The following is a 19,696-nucleotide window of genomic DNA, read 5'->3' on the forward strand; positions in this document are numbered from 1 at the left end:
CCTGTGGTTCTAGGAGTGAAGATGTCTGCAGTAGAAACTTTAGTCAGATGTGCAGATGGGTCCATTCAGACGATGGGCAGAGACTTGGAAAGCAAGCAGACAAAGGATCAGTCCAGGCAGCAGGCTAAAACATGGTCAATAAACAGGCCAGGGTCAGTACAGGCAATACTGCATTGGTGTGGTGGTGACCAGGAGAACTTTTGCAGGCTTACACTGGTCTGGTGACACTGGGAACAAGCGGGAGCACTGTTGCTGACTTACATGGGTCTGGTGACACTGGGACTGGTGTGGGGACAATCAGCGACACTGTTGCTGGCTTACACTGGCCTGCAGACACTGTGAGTGGTGTGGTGGTGATAAGGAACACCGTAGTTGGATAACACTGGCCTGCTGACACTGTGACTGGTGTGGTGGGGATCAGGAGCACTATTGCTGGTTTACACTGGTCTGGTGACACTGAGAACAAGCATGGCAACATTGATGATAAAGTGGGAGATAGCCAGGAACAACAGACCAGACAACGAACCAGCATGCCCCATCTATAGGTTTCGACAGTATACGTTGGAAGGCTGGCTGCAGGTCAGCCTGTATTTGTGGGAGGAGTCTGGATTTATTTAGCCCTCCTCCCCTGCCAGGCCAGCGCCATCTCGTGCTCCTGGTTTCCTGAGTTACGGTCGACAAAGCCTCACTTCCTGTGCGACCGTCTGACCTCACTTCTGGTCGTTGGTATTGTGGAGGAAATCCTCATGGGGGCCATCTCATTGCTTGCTCCCATCTCAGGCTGCTGGACTGGGGGATGGCCAGTCGGAGGGGCCTAGCGTCACCGCTCGCGTGGCAGGTGTCAGGTACCATTAGGGGGGCCAGCAGCAGATTGAACAGTCTTTGCCGGGTTTCGAGGCACTTTTCAGCTCACTGCCATCATGGCCCGGGGGGGTAGGCTCCTGGTGGGGGCTGGCTGCATGTCTGTCAGTGTGGCCAGGTTCAGTGGCACCGTACAGCTCACTGCCGTCACGGCTGGGGGGGGGGCTGGCAGGATGTCTGACAGTGTGGCCAGGTTCAGTGGTACCGTACAGCTCACTGATCAGTCCTGCGTGACTGGAATGCCATTTCGTTGCTCATTTCGCAGCCAACCAGTGGGTCACCTAGGGTTTTCTCAGATGCAGCTGCATCAGTGGGGTTTTCGGTACTGAATGGCTGGCCGGCCATTGACCATGAGAGGTTTCCCCGCATGCCTAAGTTTGTGCAGACTTCGGCTTTGTTTGAATTCTACCCAATTTTGTTGGCGGCGGCAGTTCCTTGGGGGGCAGGAAGTTCGGTAATTTTTTTCACTGACAATCTGGCCACTGCCAAAATCTTTAACAAGGGCGGGTCGGGGTTGCATAGCATCATGTCCTTCATGCATAGGTTGACGTGGCTGAGGTTGACTTATAGATTCAATTTTCAAGGGGAATTCATTAGTGGGAATCACCACAGTGCATCTGATGCGCTATCACGGTTTAAATTCAATAAATTTTTCTTATGCCGCATACACACGGTTGGAATTTCCGATAACAAATGTTCGATGGGAGCTTGTTGTCGGAAATTCCGACCGTGTGTAGGCTCCATTGGACATTTTCCATCGGAATTTCCGACAAACAAAGGTTGAGATCTGGATCTCAAATTTTCCGACAACAAGATCTGTTGTCGGAAACTTCCGTTCGTGTGTACACAATTCCGACGCACAAAATTCCACGCATGCTCGGAATCAAGCAGAAGAGCCGCACTGGCTATTGAACTTTTCTCGGCTCATTGTACGCCACCATGTTCTTGACGTTCGGAGTTTCCGACAACATTTGTGTGACCGTTTGTATGCAAGACAAGTTTGAGCCAACATCCATTGGAAAAAAAAAACATGGATTTTCTTATCGGAATGTGTGATCGTGTGTACGTGGCATTACAGTATCCAGATGCAGAGCGGGTGGGCAAACCGGTTCCTCCGTATTCCTGGCTCATCATGGACTAACCAGGTTCTGGACGCAGGCAACTGAGCTGGCTAACAAGTCTCAATCCTCATACCCTCCACACTCCTCTCCTGTACATACTGCCCCATCATACCCTCCGCACTCCTCTCCTGTACATACTGCCCCCATGATACCCTTCACACTCCTATCCTGTATGTACTGCCCCCATCATACCCTCCGCACTCCTCTCCTGTTCATACTGCCCCCATCATACCCTCCGCACTCCTCTCCTGTACATACTGCCCCCATCATACCCTCCGCACTCCTCTCTTGTACATACTGCCCCCATCATACCCTCCGCACTCCTCTCCTGTACATACTGCCCCCATGATACCCTTCACACTCCTATCCTGTATGTACTGCCCCCATCATACCCTCCGCACTTCTCTCCTGTTCATACTGCTCCCATCATACCCTCCGCACTCCTCTCCTGTACATACTGCCCCCATCATACCCTCCGCACTCCTCTCTTGTACATACTGCCTACTGTCATACCCTTTGTACTCCTGTCCTGTACATACTGCCCCCATCATACCCTCCCTACCCCTCTCCTGTACATACTGCCCACTGTCATACCCTTTGCACTCCTCTCCTGTACATACTGCCCCATCATACCCTCCGTACTCCTCTCCTGTACATACTGCCCCCATCATACCCTCCGCAATCCTCTCCTAGGGTTGCCACCTCCCTTTAAAACCGAACACATATTAATTACACAGGTTCTGTGGCTGATTAAGGTGGTATTTAAAATAATCTGGTGCCTTATCTCCATTAAATTAGCCTCAGAAACCGAATAATTCATATGTGTCCTGGATTAAAGGTGGCAACCCTAGGCAACACTGATGCTGGTGTATAGGACCCTGAATCACAGCTCCCAACTGTCCCTGATTTCGAGGGACTGTCCCTGATTTCGAGGGACTGTCCCTGATTTGGAGCAATGTCCCCCTGTCCCTCTTTATCCCTCATTTGTCCCTCATTTTGGTCTGATCTATATAGTTGCATCTAATATGCACTTTTGTGTCTTTCAAAAGTGTTTCCCAGTGCTAAACCTTTCATCCGATCTCTAAATTGCTGCGTTTGTAAATTTAAGAGCCAATATAAAGGAATATGAACGGTAAAAACAAAAGTCCTTGTGGTTTTAATTAATTTAATTTTTAATTTAAAGGGATTGTAAAGTTCAATTATTTTTTATTTATTTTTTTTAAATAACAAACATGTTATACTTACCTCCACTGTGCAGCTCATTTTGCACAGAGTGGCCCCAGAACCTGCTCTTCTGGGGTCCCTCGGCGGCTGTCTCTGCTTCCTCCCGCAGGTACTTCTCACGTTCATGCGAGCTCCCTCGCATGGTGAGAAGCATCTGCGGGCGCGCTCCCGTGATACAGCCGGCGGCTATAGCCGCTCGCTGTATCACACGGCCCCGTCCCCCGGCGGCTCCGCGTCAGTGGATGTGATTGACAACAGCGCGAGCCAATGGCTGCGCTGCTTTCCATCCATCCACTCCAGCCAATCAGCGGCCAGGCTGAGTGGCGAGGAAGGACGGCGGGGGCGAGCGCAGGATTTTCGAGGGGTGAGGTAAGTAAAACGGGGGGGGGCCGGGGCGCCGGCACTATCAGATGTTTTTTCACCTTAATGCAGTGATGATGGACCTTGGCACTCCAGATGTTTTGGAACTACATTTCCCATGATGCTCAGCCACTCTGCAGTGTAGTGGAGCATCATGGGAAATGTAGTTCCAAAACATCTGGAGTGCCAAGGTTCACCATCACTGCCTTAATGCATAGAATGCATTAAGGTGAAAACACATTTACCTTTACAACCCCTTTAATTTTTTTATGGGTAATTCTCCTTTAAAGCGGTGTGTCGGGGGGGGCGTGTCCTATGCCTACATACGTTTGAAAGTAGGTGTCCCTCATTCCCAACTGAAAATGTTGGGATGTATGTCGGTGTTCTGCCAAAAACTGTCCCCTCATCGGATAGATGCAGCACTTGCGCAGTACGGAGGACAAGGAGACTCCGAAAATCCAGGTTCAAGCACCACCATCCAAGTGGACATATGGAAGCATTCTAGCTCTATGTCCACTTGGATGGTAGGGCTTGAACCTGGACTCAGTGAGCAGGCGCCGTTCATCTTCAGATGAACCTTTACAACCCCTTTAATTTTTTTATGGGTAATTCTCCTTTAAAGCGGTGTGTCGGGGGGGGGGGCGTGTCCTATGCCTACATACGTTTGAAAGTAGGTGTCCCTCATTCCCAACTGAAAATGTTGGGATGTATGTCGGTGTTCTGCCAAAAACTGTCCCCTCATCGGATAGATGCAGCACTTGCGCAGTACGGAGGACAAGGAGACTCCGAAAATCCAGGTTCAAGCACCACCATCCAAGTGGACATACGGAAGCATTCTAGCTCTATGTCCACTTGGATGGTAGGGCTTGAACCTGGACTCAGTGAGCAGGCGCCGTTCATCTTCAGATGAACCTTTTACAACCCCTTTAATTTTTTTATGGGTAATTCTCCTTTAAAGCGGTGTGTCGGGGGGGGGGGGCGTGTCCTATGCCTACATACGTTTGAAAGTAGGTGTCCCTCATTCCCAACTGAAAATGTTGGGATGTATGTCGGTGTTCTGCCAAAAACTGTCCCCTCATCGGATAGATGCAGCACTTGCGCAGTACGGAGGACAAGGAGACTCCGAAAATCCAGGTTCAAGCACCACCATCAGAGTGGACATACGGAAGCATTCTAGCTCTATGTCCACTTGGATGGTGGGGCTTGAACCTGGACTCAGTGAGCAGGCGCCGTTCATCTTCAGAGACCTTCGGCGTCTCCTTGTCTTCTGTACTGCGCAAGCGACGGGGGACATGTATTCGACACAACACCGGAATACAGGCAACTGGTTGGGTCGGGAGTGTAAAACTGTAGGCGCTATATAAATCTTGTATTATAATAGTAATAAGTAATGGAAGAACCACTGCAAAATCAACCAAAAATATCTCTGTTGATCTCTAACTCTAATAATAATCATTGGTGAGAGTGGAGACGTTTCTCGAGGGGGGGGGGGGGGGGGGGGCTGCAGTACCTCTGAGCTCCACAAGGTGGTGATCTCACTTCTAACCAGGCGGGACATCTCTATGGAAAACTGAAAGGAAGTGATGTCAGCTACAGGCAGGAAGTGATGCCAGTGAAGGCAGGAAGTTCCGGGTGAGAGATGAGGCGGTTGGAAATAGAGGGAAGACATTGCTTGAACTGGCAGCTGAGGAGGTAATAAGATCTTATTTTATCATACCTCTCGTCACTGCCCTTTATTAGGAACCAAATTGTTCTTCACCGCTTTGCCTTTTAAATGTGCGTCGTTTCAGACTTATCGAAGGGCTGAGATTATTATCGCTCTCGGTAATTCCTAAGATGTTTTCATGGATTGAAGTGAAAACAGCGGTATAAAAGAAATAATGGGGGAAATAAAACAAAAGCGGGGTGTAGTCCTCGTTCACAGGAGGCGTAGCAGTGCGCCCCCCCGGCGGAGGCCCGTGATTTGATGCCGCCCCCACAATTTGAGATCTGTGTGGTCTAATGGCCCCCGAACTCAGTCTATGTCTTCATCCCCGGGAACACCCGTACATACCCCCAGACCTCACACGGGGGGTACACATTGATTGGCCTCCATGCGTGTGAACGGGTCTAACGGATCACATTGTCATCAAATTTCTATCTACATAGAAGGTTTCCCCGTTGCCTCTGGTTGAGCGAAGCTCCGATGCCGGCTGAAGTCTTCTTCTTCTTCAGAAACCGACGAGACCAGGAAAAGCGCCGATCTCCTGGTCCTTCAGAGAACTCTGCGATTCCTCCAGCCGATCTCCTCACTACAGGTCACAGCACATTGACAGCACAGGGACACGATGATCGGGTACGAGGACACGGTACAGGGTATGGGCCACAGTGCAAGGACATGGGACAGAGTATGGGACATGGTACAAGACACAATACAGGGACATGGTACAGGACACAGTGCAAGGTCATGATACAGGACACAGTGCAAGGTCATGATACAGGACACGTTACAGAGACACAGTGCAAGGAAACAGTACAGGGACACAATACAGGACACAATACAGCACAAAATAGAGAAACACGGTACAGGGATAAAGTACAGGACTCGATTCAGGGACACAGTACAGGGACATGGTACGGGACACGGTAGAGGGACACAGTGCAAGGGCATGATACAGGGATGGGGTATGGGACACGGTACAGAGACACAGTGCAAAGGATACGGTACAGGAACATGTTATGGGACACGGTACAGGACACAATACAGGCACATGGTACAGGACACGGTAGAAGGACATAGTAGAGGGACACAGTGCAAGAGCATGATACAGGACACGATGCATGACACGGTGCAAGGACACGGTACAGGGACACAATAAAGCACAAAACACGGGGACATGGTTCAGGGACACGATACAGCACAAAATACAGGGACACGATACAGTACAAAATACACGGACATGATACAGGACACAATACAAAGACACGGTACAGGGACATGATACAGCACAAAATACAGGGACACGGTACAGGACACAATACAGGGACACGGTACAGGGACACAGTACAAGTACATGGTACAGGCCATGATACAGGACATGGTACAGGACACGGTAGAGGGACACAGTGCAAGGGCATGATACAGGACACAGTGCAGGTACATGGTATATGGTTTGGGACACAGTGCAGGGACATTGTATATGGCATGGGACATGGTACAGGACACAGTACAGAGACACAGTTCAAGGACGCGGTACAGGGACATGGTACAGGACATGGTAGAGGGACACAGTGCAAGTGCATGATACAGGACACGATACATGACACGGTACAATGACACAGCACGGAGACAAGGTGCAAGGACACGATACAGGACACAGTACAAGGACATGGTACAATACAGGGACACGGAACAGGACTCGATTCAGGGACACAGTACATGGTACAGAACACGGTGCAAGAACACAGTACAGGGACACAATACAGCACAAAATACAGGGACACAATACAAGGACATGGTACAGGACAAGGTAGAGGGACACAGTGCAAGGCATGATACAGGACACGGTACAGGGACACAGTGCAGGGACATGGTACAGGACACAATACTAGGACATGGTACAGGGACATGATACAGGACACAGTACAAGGACACGGTACAGGATACAATGCAGGGACATGGTATAGGACATGGTACAGGACTCAACTCAGAGATACAGTACAAGGACATGGTGCAGGGACATGGTACAGGGACACGATACGGGACACAGTACAAGGACACGGTACAGGATACAATGCAGGGACATGGTACAGGACACGGTACAGGACTCAATTCAGAGACACAGTACAAGGACATGGTGCAGGGACATGGTACAGGACACAGTGCAGGGACACAGTACAGGGACATGGTACATGACAATACAGGGACATGGTACAAGACACGATACAGCCACTGATCCCCTCATTACTATGGGATATAGTACAGGGACCCCGTACAGAACACAGTACAACACACAGCACACCGACAGAGAACAGGATGTGGTGGAGGGACAAGGATACAAAACACAGGACACATTACAGGGACACAATACAAACCATTGAACAGGGGACATGTTACAGGGACACGGTACAAGACACATTACAGTTGATGGTACAGGACACATAGTACAGGGAAGAGTACAGGACATGATAAGACGCAGTACGGGACACGGTAGTGACATGGAGGTCATCAGGAAAAATCACCGGAGAGGATCAGGAGAGAGATGGACCCTCCGGGAAGAGTCGGTTTCGGAAGAAGAATTCATCTGGCATTTGGTCTTCTGTAGACAGTGGCACAGGTAGACGGAGAGGTAACAATTTATCTTCTTTCTACTTTTATTGGGATTTAGGCCATCATAGTATAGGGGGGGGGGGGCTTGGAATGGAGTGTGGATTGTGAGTTAATATTTAATGCTAGAAGGTGACTTTCTTTTCCATCTTAGTAAGTGAGTGGGCTAGATTCAGACCAACACACATAAAAAGAAGGGGAGGGCACTGAATGGAGGCCAGTGGAGGGATTGGCAGAGAGGGGTGGAGGACACTGAATGGAGGCCAGAGGAGGGATTGGTAGAGAGGGGTGGAAGACACTGAATGGAGGCCAGTGGAGGGATTGGCAGTGAGGGGTGGAGGACACTGAATGGAGGCCAGTGGAGGGATTGGCAGTGAGGGGTGGAGGACACTGAATGGAGGCCAGAGGAGGGATTGGCAGAGAGGGGTGGAAGACACTGAATGGAGACCAGAGGAGGGATTGGTAGAGAGGGGTGGAAGACACTGAATGGAGGCCAGTGGAGGGATTGGCAGTGAGGGGTGGAGGACACTGAATGGAGGCCAGTGGAGGGATTGGCAGTGAGGGGTGGAGGACACTGAATGGAGGCCAGTGGAGGGATTGGCAGTGAGGGGTGGAGGACACTGAATGGAGGCCAGCGGAGGGATTGGCAGAGAGGGGTGGAAGACACTGAATGGAGGCCAGTGGAGGGATTGGCAGTGAGGGGTGGAGGACACTGAATGGAGGCCAGTGGAGGGATTGGCAGTGAGGGGTGGAGGACACTGAATGGAAGCCAGAGGAGGTATTGGCAGAGAGGGGTGGAGGCCAGTGGAGGAATTGGCTAATATTGTACAACCAATACAGCCCAGATAATTCTCTTATTCATCTACAGCATAGATTACATGACCACATCAATGAGGATGGAGGAGGACCGGAGTCACATGACTAAGAGGATACTAAACCTCACCCTGGAGATCATCTACCTGCTGACCGGAGAGGTGAGGAGGATTCTGGGAGGTCACATGACATCACTCTTATCTCTATTAATAAAACACAGACCTGACCGGAGAGGTGAGGAGGATTCTGGGAGGTCACATGACATCACTCTTATCTCTATTAATAAAAACACAGACCTGACCGGAGAGGTGAGGAGGATTCTGGGAGGTCACATGACATCACTCTTATCTCTATTAATAAAACACAGACCTGACCGGAGAGGTGAGGAGGATTCTGGGAGGTCACATGACATCACTCTTATCTCTATTAATAAAACACAGACCTGGCCGGAGAGGTGAGGAGGATTCTGGGAGGTCACATGACATCAATCTTATCTCTATTAATAAAACACAGACCTGACCGGAGAGGTGAGGAGGATTCTGGGAGGTCACATGACATCACTCTTATCTCTATTAATAAAACACAGACCTGACCGGAGAGGTGAGGAGGATTCTGGGATTCTAACATGATGTTCCTATTGGTTCCTCAATACAGAGATTTCCTCTTGTGAAGTCCGGTGATCATATGACCATCACAGTGCCTCCATGTGACTCCCTAAAACCTGAGAGACACAACATGGAGAAGATTCTAGAAGTCACCAAGAAGATGATGGAGCTGCTGACAGGAGAGGTGAGGAGGATTCTGGGAATTCTGGGACATTATCCAGTAACAGACAAGGGATGTGTCTGGATGGTGACTGTATCATTGTGTGTGTCAGGTTCCTATAAGGTGTCAGGATGTCACTGTCTATTTCTCCATGGAGGAGTGGGAGTATTTAGAAGGACACAAGGATCTCTACAAGGACGTCATGATGGACAATCAGCCGCCCCTCACATCACCGGGTAAGAGGAGACTTTATTGTAAAGGAGAGAGCAGTACGGAGGCTCCACCTAGATCCCCCATCATCTGATAAACACATAGAAACAATGTATTCAGTCAGTGTGTGTGTTTCCTACAGATGGATCCAGTAATGGGAACCCACCAGAGAGATGTCCCCGTCCTCTGTATTCCACACAGGAAGATCATAACTATGCACACCATGATCAGGTAAATAATTAACAATTGTTGATAGCTATGATTTATACACAAACGTGTTTGTTACAATTCATGTTTTGTTCTATGTCTAGTGTGGAACACTCGGGGATCTTAATATTATTATTAAAGAAGAGTATAAAGCGGAGGATGAGGAGTTTGGTGTGATGCATCGTCACCATGGTCAGGTAGATGAATAACAATTATTGGTAATTATGATTTATACACAAAATTATTTGCTACAATAAATTAATTAATCTTAATATACATTTTTAGAGCGGAAACCTTGAGAATTATAATATCATTATTAAAGAATATGAAGAGGAGGAAGAGGAATATGGTGTGATGGACGAGTTTTCAGAAGAACCTCTGGATATCATGGTGACAACTAGCAGCAGAAGCCCACCAGAGAGATGTCCCCGTCCTCTGGATTCCACACAGGAAGGTCACCCCATCCCCCACCATCATCAGGTAGGTGGAGTTGAGGGTCGGGAACATAAAGTGATTGAACACTCTGACATGTGGAGATGATGTGTGGACTCTACAAGATGATATTTTCTATGTGATCTCACATCATAAATACTTCTATGTTACAGATGTGATTTTCTGCCGTTCTGTTGGTTTAGGGTGAAGATCTGATGACCATGAAAGTTGAGTGTGAAGTGGAGGAGGAGTATATATGGGATGATCAGCAATATACGGAGGAGAAGGAATTTTTATGTCCTGAATGTGGGGAAAGTTTCAGTTCTGAATTACGTTTTTCTGTACATCAGAGATTTCACACGGGGGAGAAGCTCTTTCCGTGTTCTGAGTGCGGCCAATGTTTTCTTCATAAATCGGAACTTAACGCGCATTACGTATCTCACCAGGCGGAGAAGCCGTTTTGCTGCCCGGAGTGCGGGAAATGTTTCTCACACAAGTCCTTTCTTGTCAGACATCAGAGATTGCACACGGGTGAAAAGCCGCATTCCTGCGCCGAGTGCGGGAAATGCTTTACACAGAGCTCAGACCTTGTCGTACATCAAAGATCTCACACAGAGGAGAAGCCCTATACCTGCCCTGAGTGCAATAAAAGTTATAAACATAAACCATACCTTGATATACACCGAAGATCTCACAGGGAGGATAAGCCGTATCCCTGTCCCGAGTGCGGGAAATGTTTTTCACACAAATCAGAACTTTCTATACATCAAAAAGCACACTCCGGGGAGAAGCCGTACTCCTGCCCCGTCTGCGGGAAGTGTTTTTTACAGAAGTCTTGCCTTGTCAGACATCAGAGATTGCACACGGGAGAAAAGGTGTATTCCTGTGCCGAGTGTGGGAAATGTTTTCCGTGTAATTCAGACCTTGTTGCACATCAGAGGTCGCACACGGGTGAGAAGCCGTATTCCTGCCCTGAGTGCGGGAAATGTTTTTCAAAGAAGTCCCATATTTACACACATCAGAAAATGCACACGGGCGAAAGGCCGTACACGTGCAGCGAGTGCGGGAAAGGTTTCTCACAGAAGTCCAATCTCACCGCACACCAGTTGCGGCACGCTCAGGAAAGGATTTTCTCTTGCCTTGAGTGTGGGGAATGTTTTGGAAAGAAATCAACACTTATCTCACATCAGAAGTCTCACACTCTGTAATGCCCATGCGGGAAAACATTATGTTGTTGTTACACATCAAGGATCCCGCGCAGGGATGTAGTGACGAGTGAACTAGTTTGTGTTCGATACGCACGGGATAAAAGATCTTTCTTTGACCTGAGTGTGGGAATTTTTTTGGAAAGAAATCAACATTTGTCTCACAAAGAGGAGAATGCCCGTGCAGAAAACAAAATCAACATTTGTCTCACAAAACGGGAGAATGCCAGTAGGCTTGTGCAATTCGTTTCGCAACGAATCGAAATTCGGACGAATTTTGCATCTTTCGGACATTCGGATGCATCCGAATGTCCGAATAAAAAAATAACAAATTACAACGAATACGAAAGAAATATAACGAATGAATTTGAATGAATTCGACATGATTCGAAATTATTTCAATCGCATTCGAAATGATTTCAACATGATTCGACATTATTTCAACCGCATTCGAAAATATTTTGTGACCCAACTTTAGGGCCATGTATCTCGGGGTCACTTGGTGCTAGAAACTTCAAGTTTGGATATGTTGTAGTGCTAGTACTATTGTGTTTGCATACCAAATTTGGGGTTTCTAGCTATAAGTGACCCCGAGATATGTGGCCCCAAAATCGGATCGCAAAATGTCATTCTCTGCTCTGTTAACTAATAACATTTTGCAACCCGATTTTGGGGCCACATATCTCGGGGTCACTTATAGCTAGAAACCCCAAATTTGGTATGCAAACACAATAGTACTAGCACTACAACATATCCAAATTTGTAGTTTCTAGCACCAAGTGACCCCGAGATACATGGCCCTAAAATCGGGTCACAAAATATTTTCGAATGTGGTTGAAATAATGTCGAATCATGTTGAAATCATTTCGAATCCGTTAGAAATATTTTCGAATGTGGCCAATTTTTCGAATTCGGTAGAAAACTAAATGAAATCCGAAAACGAATTTTAAGGAAGTTAACGAATATAACTAAACGAAATTAATGAATTAACGAATTAAAACGAAACGAAAATAAACAAATTTTTTCCTTTTGCACATGTCTAAATGCCAGTGCGGAAAACAAAATCAACATTTGTCTCACAAAACGGGAGAATGCCAGTGCGGAAAACAAAATCAACATTTGTCTCACAAAACGGGAGAATGCCCGTGCGGAAAACGAAATCAACATTTGTCTCACAAAGAGGAAAATGCCCGTGCGGAGAACGAAATCAACATTTGTCTCACAAAGCGGAAGAATGCCCGGGCGGAAAACGAAATCAACATTTGTCTCACAAAGAGGAAAATGCCCGTGCGGAAAACGAAATCAACATTTGTCTCACAAAGCAGGAGAATGCCCGTGCGGAGAACGAACTTAACATTTGTCTCACAAAGCGGAAGAATGCCCGTGCGGAAAACGAAATCAACATTTGTCTCACAAAGAGGAGAATGCCCGTGCGGAGAACGAAATCAACATTTGTCTCACAAAGAGGAGAATGCCCGTGCGGAAAACAAAATCAACATTTGTCTCACAAAGCAGAAGAATGCCCGTGCGGAAAACGAAATCAACATTTGTCTCACAAAGAGGAGAATGCCCGTGCGGAGAACGAAATCAACATTTGTCTCACAAAGAGGAGAATGCCCGTGCGGAGAACGAAATCAACATTTGTCTCACAAAGAGGAGAATGCCCGTGCGGAAAACAAAATCAACATTTGTCTCACAAAGCAGGAGAATGCTTGTGCGGAAAACGTTATGCACAGAATTTAGACCTTGTTATACATCAAGGATCTGTTTTGGGTTCAGTTAATTGAAGGATCTACCAGCCCGGCCTGAAGTCTGCAGATCCCAAACCTAGCACCCAAAACCCATTGCCGTCTATGGGAGCCAACTCTTGTATATTTTTTGCTTTCTTCAAGGACAACTTGCAAGCTTTTGGTTCCAAAAAAAAAAATTGCATGGGTGTCTGTGGAGGGGGAAAAATGGCTGCCCAGAGAAAAGCGGGTCGTTTAATTTGGTTAAGGGGCCAAATTAAAATCACAGTTGCATTCAATTAAAGGCTTGGGAGATAGTTGAATCCTACATGTGACGTGGCACGTGTGTTGGATGTACTCCAGCAATGGTGGCAGAAAAAAAAAAAAACCCTGGTGCCGCTAAATAGCACTTCTCCGGGCTGCTTCTGTTTGTAAACTATGCAGCTGGAGGATCCCAGGTGACATCATTGATCACCTATGGCCATGACCATATGTGGTTGGAGACATCACACAGGAACACCAGCTGGTTTGTTGTTGTTCACCAGCCAACCGGGGAGCTGTCATTTGCGGCAGGATTGCTGAAGTAGACTATTGTTGTAGTGTCGGTTTTTGGGGCGTTGTTGATGGATCTATATGTCTGGGTGACATGATTGGATATATTATTTATTTCTAATAAATTATTGAGTGTCTTGGTGTTTATTATGTCCCTTCTTTTGAGTAACAAGGTTTACTATGAACTCCCTCCCTCAAGAGACCCTCTTATCTTAAAGGGGCTTTGAGATTCCATTAGGCCCTCCCCTTTCGCAGACTATAGCATCTACCGGGCCAAGAATGTAGGAATGACTCCTTTGTCCCCAATGAAATTGATACAATGTGCCTTGCCAGATAGTGTCCCCTGGTGAGGTACCTTCCCAATGTTCAGTCCCTGCCCCCCCCCCCCCCCCTAAAGCACAGCAGGCCACATGCCCTGCAGGAAAAAAAAGGTATGGGATCCCTCTCAAAATTCAAATCAGACCCTTATTCTAGATAAGGTATAGAATATGAAGGAGATCCCGTGCCTTTTTTTTTCTGCAGGACATGTGGCCTAGTGTGCTTCAGGAAGGGGGCCAAGGACTGAACACTGGGAAGGCATGGGGTTCATACAGAGGCGTAACTAGAACCTTCAGGACCCAGGTGATAAAAACCATGAAGGGTCGCCCTTTCACATGTTCTGAAAGTATCCCTTCCTGCCCTCACATAAGAGTTCCCAGTATTCCTAGAGCCCCTTTACATCAGCATGTATATCAAAAAAGCTCCCTCGCTCTATGGCCACAAATTGGTCAGAAGGTAAAGTTCTATTCTAACGGGAGCAGCAAACACTGTATGAGTTGGCTCTCAGTGCTATTAGAAAATTGAAACAAGGGGGGTTGTGTTTTGCGCTTCCTCCAAAGTACCAAATGAACTAATATAAAGATATAAAAATAAATAATTATTACTAACGAGGCAAAAAAATGTGCAATAGTGCTTATAAGCTAAAACAGTGCCAAGTGCTTATAAAATCGCATTGAAAGTGCATCTGTGCATTTGCATAAAACAACTATTTTAAAGTGTAAGTTATGGATGGCCTCACAATGTAATATTAGATTACAATTGGAACGTTACAAAAAGCACCTTCATCCCAAATAAGTATGAGATAAATTGTTGAAAAGATCTGGTCCCCAACCAGAGATGTCAACCAAAAAGAAAGAGCGAGGGGACTATTACGGTGCGGTTCACAAGATATAAAACATTGAAAAAAACAGACATAAAAAATTATATCAATTTATTTAAATAAAAACATTTGACAGTACAAATGATCCACAAATGGTGTAAGAAATGACGTATTTCGACTAGTTTCGCTTTTTCAGCTTCCTCAGGAAATACATATGTCTAAAAATATATGTAGAAATCACAATTAGATATGTGGTTAATGGTAATATGTTATCAAAAGATACGATGGAGGAAAGTACAAAGTTACTTCTTTTTTCGGGGGGTTTATTTTAGTCCCTTTTCACTGCACATGGTTTGTTTCACCTTAATGGTACTTCTAATTTTTCCAATCACACCTTTTTACCCCTGGTGATGGAGATAAATCTCACGCATGGGTGTCACCCAAGAAAAGTCTTATGACAAGTACAAACCATGATTCAACATAAATATCTCCATATAGATCTCGGTTGGTGTCAGGTACAATACCTCTCCCAGTCGCCGGGGGAGACTCCTCCTGGTTACCTGAGCTGTTTCGGGGACACGGGTGCTTGGGTAAGTCCCTGTGCAATGTTTTTTTCACATTGTAACTTTGTACTTTCCTCCATCGTATCTTTTCAAACATATTACCATTAACCACACATCTAATTGTGATTTCTACATATATTTTTAGACATATGTATTTCCTGAGGAAGCTGAAAAAGCGAAACTAGTCGAAATACGTCATTTCTTACACCATTTGTGGATCATTTGTACTGTCAAATGTTTTTATTTAAATAAATTGATATAATTTTTTATGTCTGTTTTTTTTCAATGTTTTATATCTTGTGAACCGCACCGTAATAGTCCCCTCGCTCTTTCTTTTTGGTTGACGTCTCTGGTTGGGGACCAGATCTTTTCAACAATTTATCTCAAACTATTTTAAAGTGTCTCTGTGCATCACTCAAGTGTCAAAATCCAGGATGCATGTGGTAAATGCATATAAATGCATATAACCACTAAAAAATAAAATAAAAAATACAGTGTAAAAAATGCAATGTGAGAAAAAAACTATGATAAAAACACACAAAACGTAAAATAAGCCAATTCCAACAGGAATCGATAGCAGCAAATAAGTAAATCGCAGTAAATCAGTGAATCACAATAAAGTGTCCCATACATAGTCCAATCGTACAATTTGGATGCAATATTCACAATCAGAAAATGAAAGTGCAATGTGCCAAGCCAACTCTCTTCCAGTGGTATTCCGTGCCAGTGCTGGTTACACTAAATAATTACCTCACAGGTGCGAGGTATGCAGCGAGAAAAACAACTATATTGCAGGGAGTGCTTGGAATGGTCAGGGGGATGGCTGCAGAGCGGACTTCTGACGGTACCAAAGACTCATCCCATTTCCTCGTGGTTTGTTAATAGCAGAAAGGCTCAAGGGGACAAGTCAAAAAAGATCCACCATAGTGTAGCATTTAAAATCAACACTTTTATTAAAATAAAACTTGTCTACTCACAAGGGGAAAACGGATAAGGCACACACAGCTTAACAAAAGACCGGCGAGCGTCTTGCTCGGATGTAAACGTCACTTCCGGTTTCCTACGCGTTACGTCACACAATGACTTCGACTGGGATGTTTCTAAGGTGACCGGAAGTGGCTTTTGAGAGTACTGGGCGGACATGTTCCGCCCTCTATTTGCATATTTCGTTGCATTCAAATAATGTCACGAGGAAAAAACGGACCAATCGGGACGAGCAGGTGTGTCCCCGAATATAATTTACCTCTCACCGCGCTCGAGGCATGTGGTAAACACTACATAGAGCGGGCAGGGACAAAAAAAAAACAGCGGGGAAGAAGATGAACTAAATGCAGAGAAAAAACTTTTTGAAATCAATAATGACATTAGATTCTACCAAAGGCTATTATTCCAATGCCGCACTATTTATTTGTATATTGTCATATCTTAGAACGGGGCCAACTTATATATTTTTTGCCTCGTTAGTAATAATTATTTATTTTTATATCTTTATATTAGTTCATTTGGTACTTTGAGGAAGCGCAACACAACCCCCCCTTTACATCAGCGTTCCCCTTTACAGTACATCAGAGTTTGCAGACTTTGCCTTACAGTGCAATCGGGAAGTCTGTGGACCCTGATGTAAAGGGGGGGGCTCTGTGGAACCTGGTATAAAGGCAAATTCTGCGGACCCTGATGTAAAAAGGAATGTTGTGGACTGTGATGTAAAGGGGAACTCTGGAGTAAGAGATTCTCTGGTCATCAGAGCCTCACCCTTACATCAGAGTTCCTCCTTACCTTAGAATCCGCAAATTTCCCCTTGCACTGTAACTCTGGCGTAAGGGGAACTCTGCAAACTCTAAAGCAAGCAGGGGGAGGCTCTGGTGACCAGAGAACCTCTTACACCAGAGTTCAGAACTGTACTGGAAATGCTCCATGATGCCACTGCACACTTGACCAGTGACCCTGGTAGTTCCGCCACTGGGTTCATACCAGACACTTATCCTAGATGTGTGTCTGTTTTTAAGGGAGACCCAACACAAATGACAAATAGCGTAAAGTTAGACTCTTACTCAGGCAAGCAGCCCGGCTGGACAGGAAAGGAAGGAGCCTGCACCCCACCCCCTCCCCCACCTGAACCATACTAGACCAGATGTCCTCAACATTGGGAAGAAACCTTGGTAGGTGGCCACCCCGGCAAGGTACTTTGTCCCCAGGTTCATGGGAACAAGGGTTCAATCCCCACATCCTTGGTTGGTGGGGGGGGGGACTTATCGGAGTCTGGAAGTCCCATTTGAGATAAGGGGACCCCCAGATATCTCAACCTCCCCCATGTGAATATGGGGTAATAGTATCCCTTGTTAGTGACAAATAAATACAATAGTAATAAACATGCCGGCACCGTGATAAAGAATAACTATTCTTCCACAGTGTAAATACATTACTAGTCATGTTGTCCACTTATTTATATTCATAGTTAGCCGAGAGAATGACTACCCACTGACACAATGACCCACGCACAATGATCCTCACCCGCTGTTACAGGTGAAGCTCGAAGACCAGTAGCTATAGCAGTAGAGAGGCTCCCACTGACCAGCAGGATAAGTATTCAAGCAGGACCCCCCTGGCAGATGACACGGGCTCACCCAAGGTGTGGGGTCTAAGCACCAAACTGTGTTCATCAGAGGTCCTGATGGTGAATATGAGTTTTGCTGCATGTTAGTACCAGGTCACTGTGCTCATGATCGCCCTCACCAGGAGGTGAGCAAGCCAGGGTCCAGTAGCAGATATAGCAGGTAGGGATCAAGCAGAAGCATAGTCAGTAAATTAGCCAAATGTTGGTAACAAGTGGTCAAAGCTTGGGATCGTGCAGAAGCATATATTTGAGGAACAAGCCAAAGATCGGTAACAAGTGGTAGCGAAGATGTGGACAGCAGCAGGAGTGAGATATTGGCTGGAGAGAGCACAATAATCTGGCAAAACAGGAACTGCAAAGGTATGGCTAAGCTAGAAAGTTCATGGGAGGAGCAAAGAGTTCAAGAGAAACAAGGTTCAAGGCAAAATCGTTCAAGAACTTGTCCAGGGAGCTAGCCAGCATCCTAGGTGGCTCAGCAAGAAGAGATATGGCTAGACACAGCAGGTTGTAGGTTCAGACCTGGGTCCTGACACCTGCTATAATCCCACCACAAATGACAGCTCCCCTGCCAGCTGCTGAGTACCTACAAACAGACTGGATATGCTGGGTCATGACCATATTAGGTCAAAGACGGCACCTAGAATTCCCTATTTTTTTTGTACAATGTGAAACAAGCTGTCGATTTGAGAAGCGGTCATTTAGTGGCAGTATTGATATCACTACTTCATAAATGAGCCCTGGCTGCAGGAGCCGGAAGTTCAAGTGGGTGAGCAAACTGGCCAAATCCAGCCAGCGGAAGTAAACCCATAGATTTAACTCTTTAAAAAAAAAAAACATTACAGTTCCGGCACGTGCCTGAAATTTAACTGTCACATTGGTTGTGCTCTCAACCAAACTGTCAAACCATCCAATGGCTGGTGACCTAACTGATCACATCATGGCAACTGAAGATTAAACAGAGGCCAAGATGGCAGCTTCCATGGATAAAAATAAGAGGGTTTACTTCCACATTAACTCTCCCGTTAAGCAAACCGTGAACAAACTGAGCTCTGGTGGAACTCATAATTGACCTGAACTCAAAGCTCATCCCTACCGGGGAAGATGTTTTTTTTCGTGGCTGTCCAAGCTTATTCAACATCAGACATACCACACATGGGAAAAACCTTTTATTTAAAACAAGCGTGCGTGACATGTTTTGACCATTCACTTCTCCATGTGTCTTTGTTGGGTTGTCCTCTGTGTTGACCTAGATAGTTTGGGAGGAAATGTGTAGAGGTGCCACCTCAGGGTTTGTAATGGTCACTCTTTTTAGATGAGATGTTCCTACCACACATGAAGAGCAGAACGTGGTCTTCCATTCTCGTGAGATTCACATAGCTATGGAGTTGGACCTTCTATAAAATTCTTCAGCTTCTTCTCCTCTTCAGTTGTATCTCACTCACCTTGCTCACAGATCAACAAGAATGCGGTGGCAACCTAACATCCTCATACGGGGATTTCTGTCAAATTACCTACCTAATTCTCAGGGCTTTGTGGGATGATATAAGTTTGGCCGGGGGTAATGCTTACCAATTGCCAAGGTCTGGGCTTGAAAGATG

The 19,696-nt window shown here is 46.2% G+C and overlaps 2 protein-coding genes across 2 annotated transcripts in view; both read left to right on the forward strand.

Annotated features, from left to right (window-relative positions):
• Nucleotides 1-14,039, forward strand: part of LOC143955474 (uncharacterized) — an 88,195-nt gene extending 74,156 nt beyond the window's left edge. Inside the window, exon 12 of the mRNA XM_077465515.1 lies at nucleotides 10,797-14,039. Within this exon, the coding sequence (XP_077321641.1) occupies nucleotides 10,797-11,507 (711 nt within the window). The 3' untranslated portion in view covers nucleotides 11,508-14,039. The remainder of the gene's footprint in view (nucleotides 1-10,796) is intronic.
• Nucleotides 5,163-10,064, forward strand: LOC143955950 (uncharacterized). Its single transcript, XM_077466076.1, has 5 exons — nucleotides 5,163-5,258; nucleotides 8,741-8,846; nucleotides 9,340-9,686; nucleotides 9,803-9,891; nucleotides 9,972-10,064. The coding sequence occupies exons 1-4, from the start codon at nucleotides 5,206-5,208 to the stop codon at nucleotides 9,813-9,815; spliced, it is 519 nt and encodes a 172-aa protein (XP_077322202.1). The 5' UTR covers nucleotides 5,163-5,205; the 3' UTR covers nucleotides 9,816-9,891; nucleotides 9,972-10,064.
• Nucleotides 14,040-19,696: the final 5,657 nt, after the last annotated feature.

Source organism: Lithobates pipiens, unplaced genomic scaffold, assembly GCF_037356315.1.
Source record: "Lithobates pipiens isolate NorthernLeopardFrog02 unplaced genomic scaffold, aLitPip1_a1.2 Scaffold_35, whole genome shotgun sequence".
Classification (NCBI taxonomy): Eukaryota; Metazoa; Chordata; class Amphibia; order Anura; family Ranidae; genus Lithobates; species Lithobates pipiens.

Excerpts from the sequence above, each read along its gene's own strand:
- LOC143955950 (XM_077466076.1), top strand. The coding sequence starts at position 5,206 with ATGAGGCGGTTGGAAATAGAGGGAAGACATTGCTTGAACTGGCAGCTG. Across the intron at positions 5,259-8,740 it reads TTGAACTGGCAGCTGAGGAG|CATAGATTACATGACCACAT; the intron begins GTAATAAGATCT and ends ATTCATCTACAG. Across the intron at positions 8,847-9,339 it reads TCTACCTGCTGACCGGAGAG|AGATTTCCTCTTGTGAAGTC; the intron begins GTGAGGAGGATT and ends TCCTCAATACAG.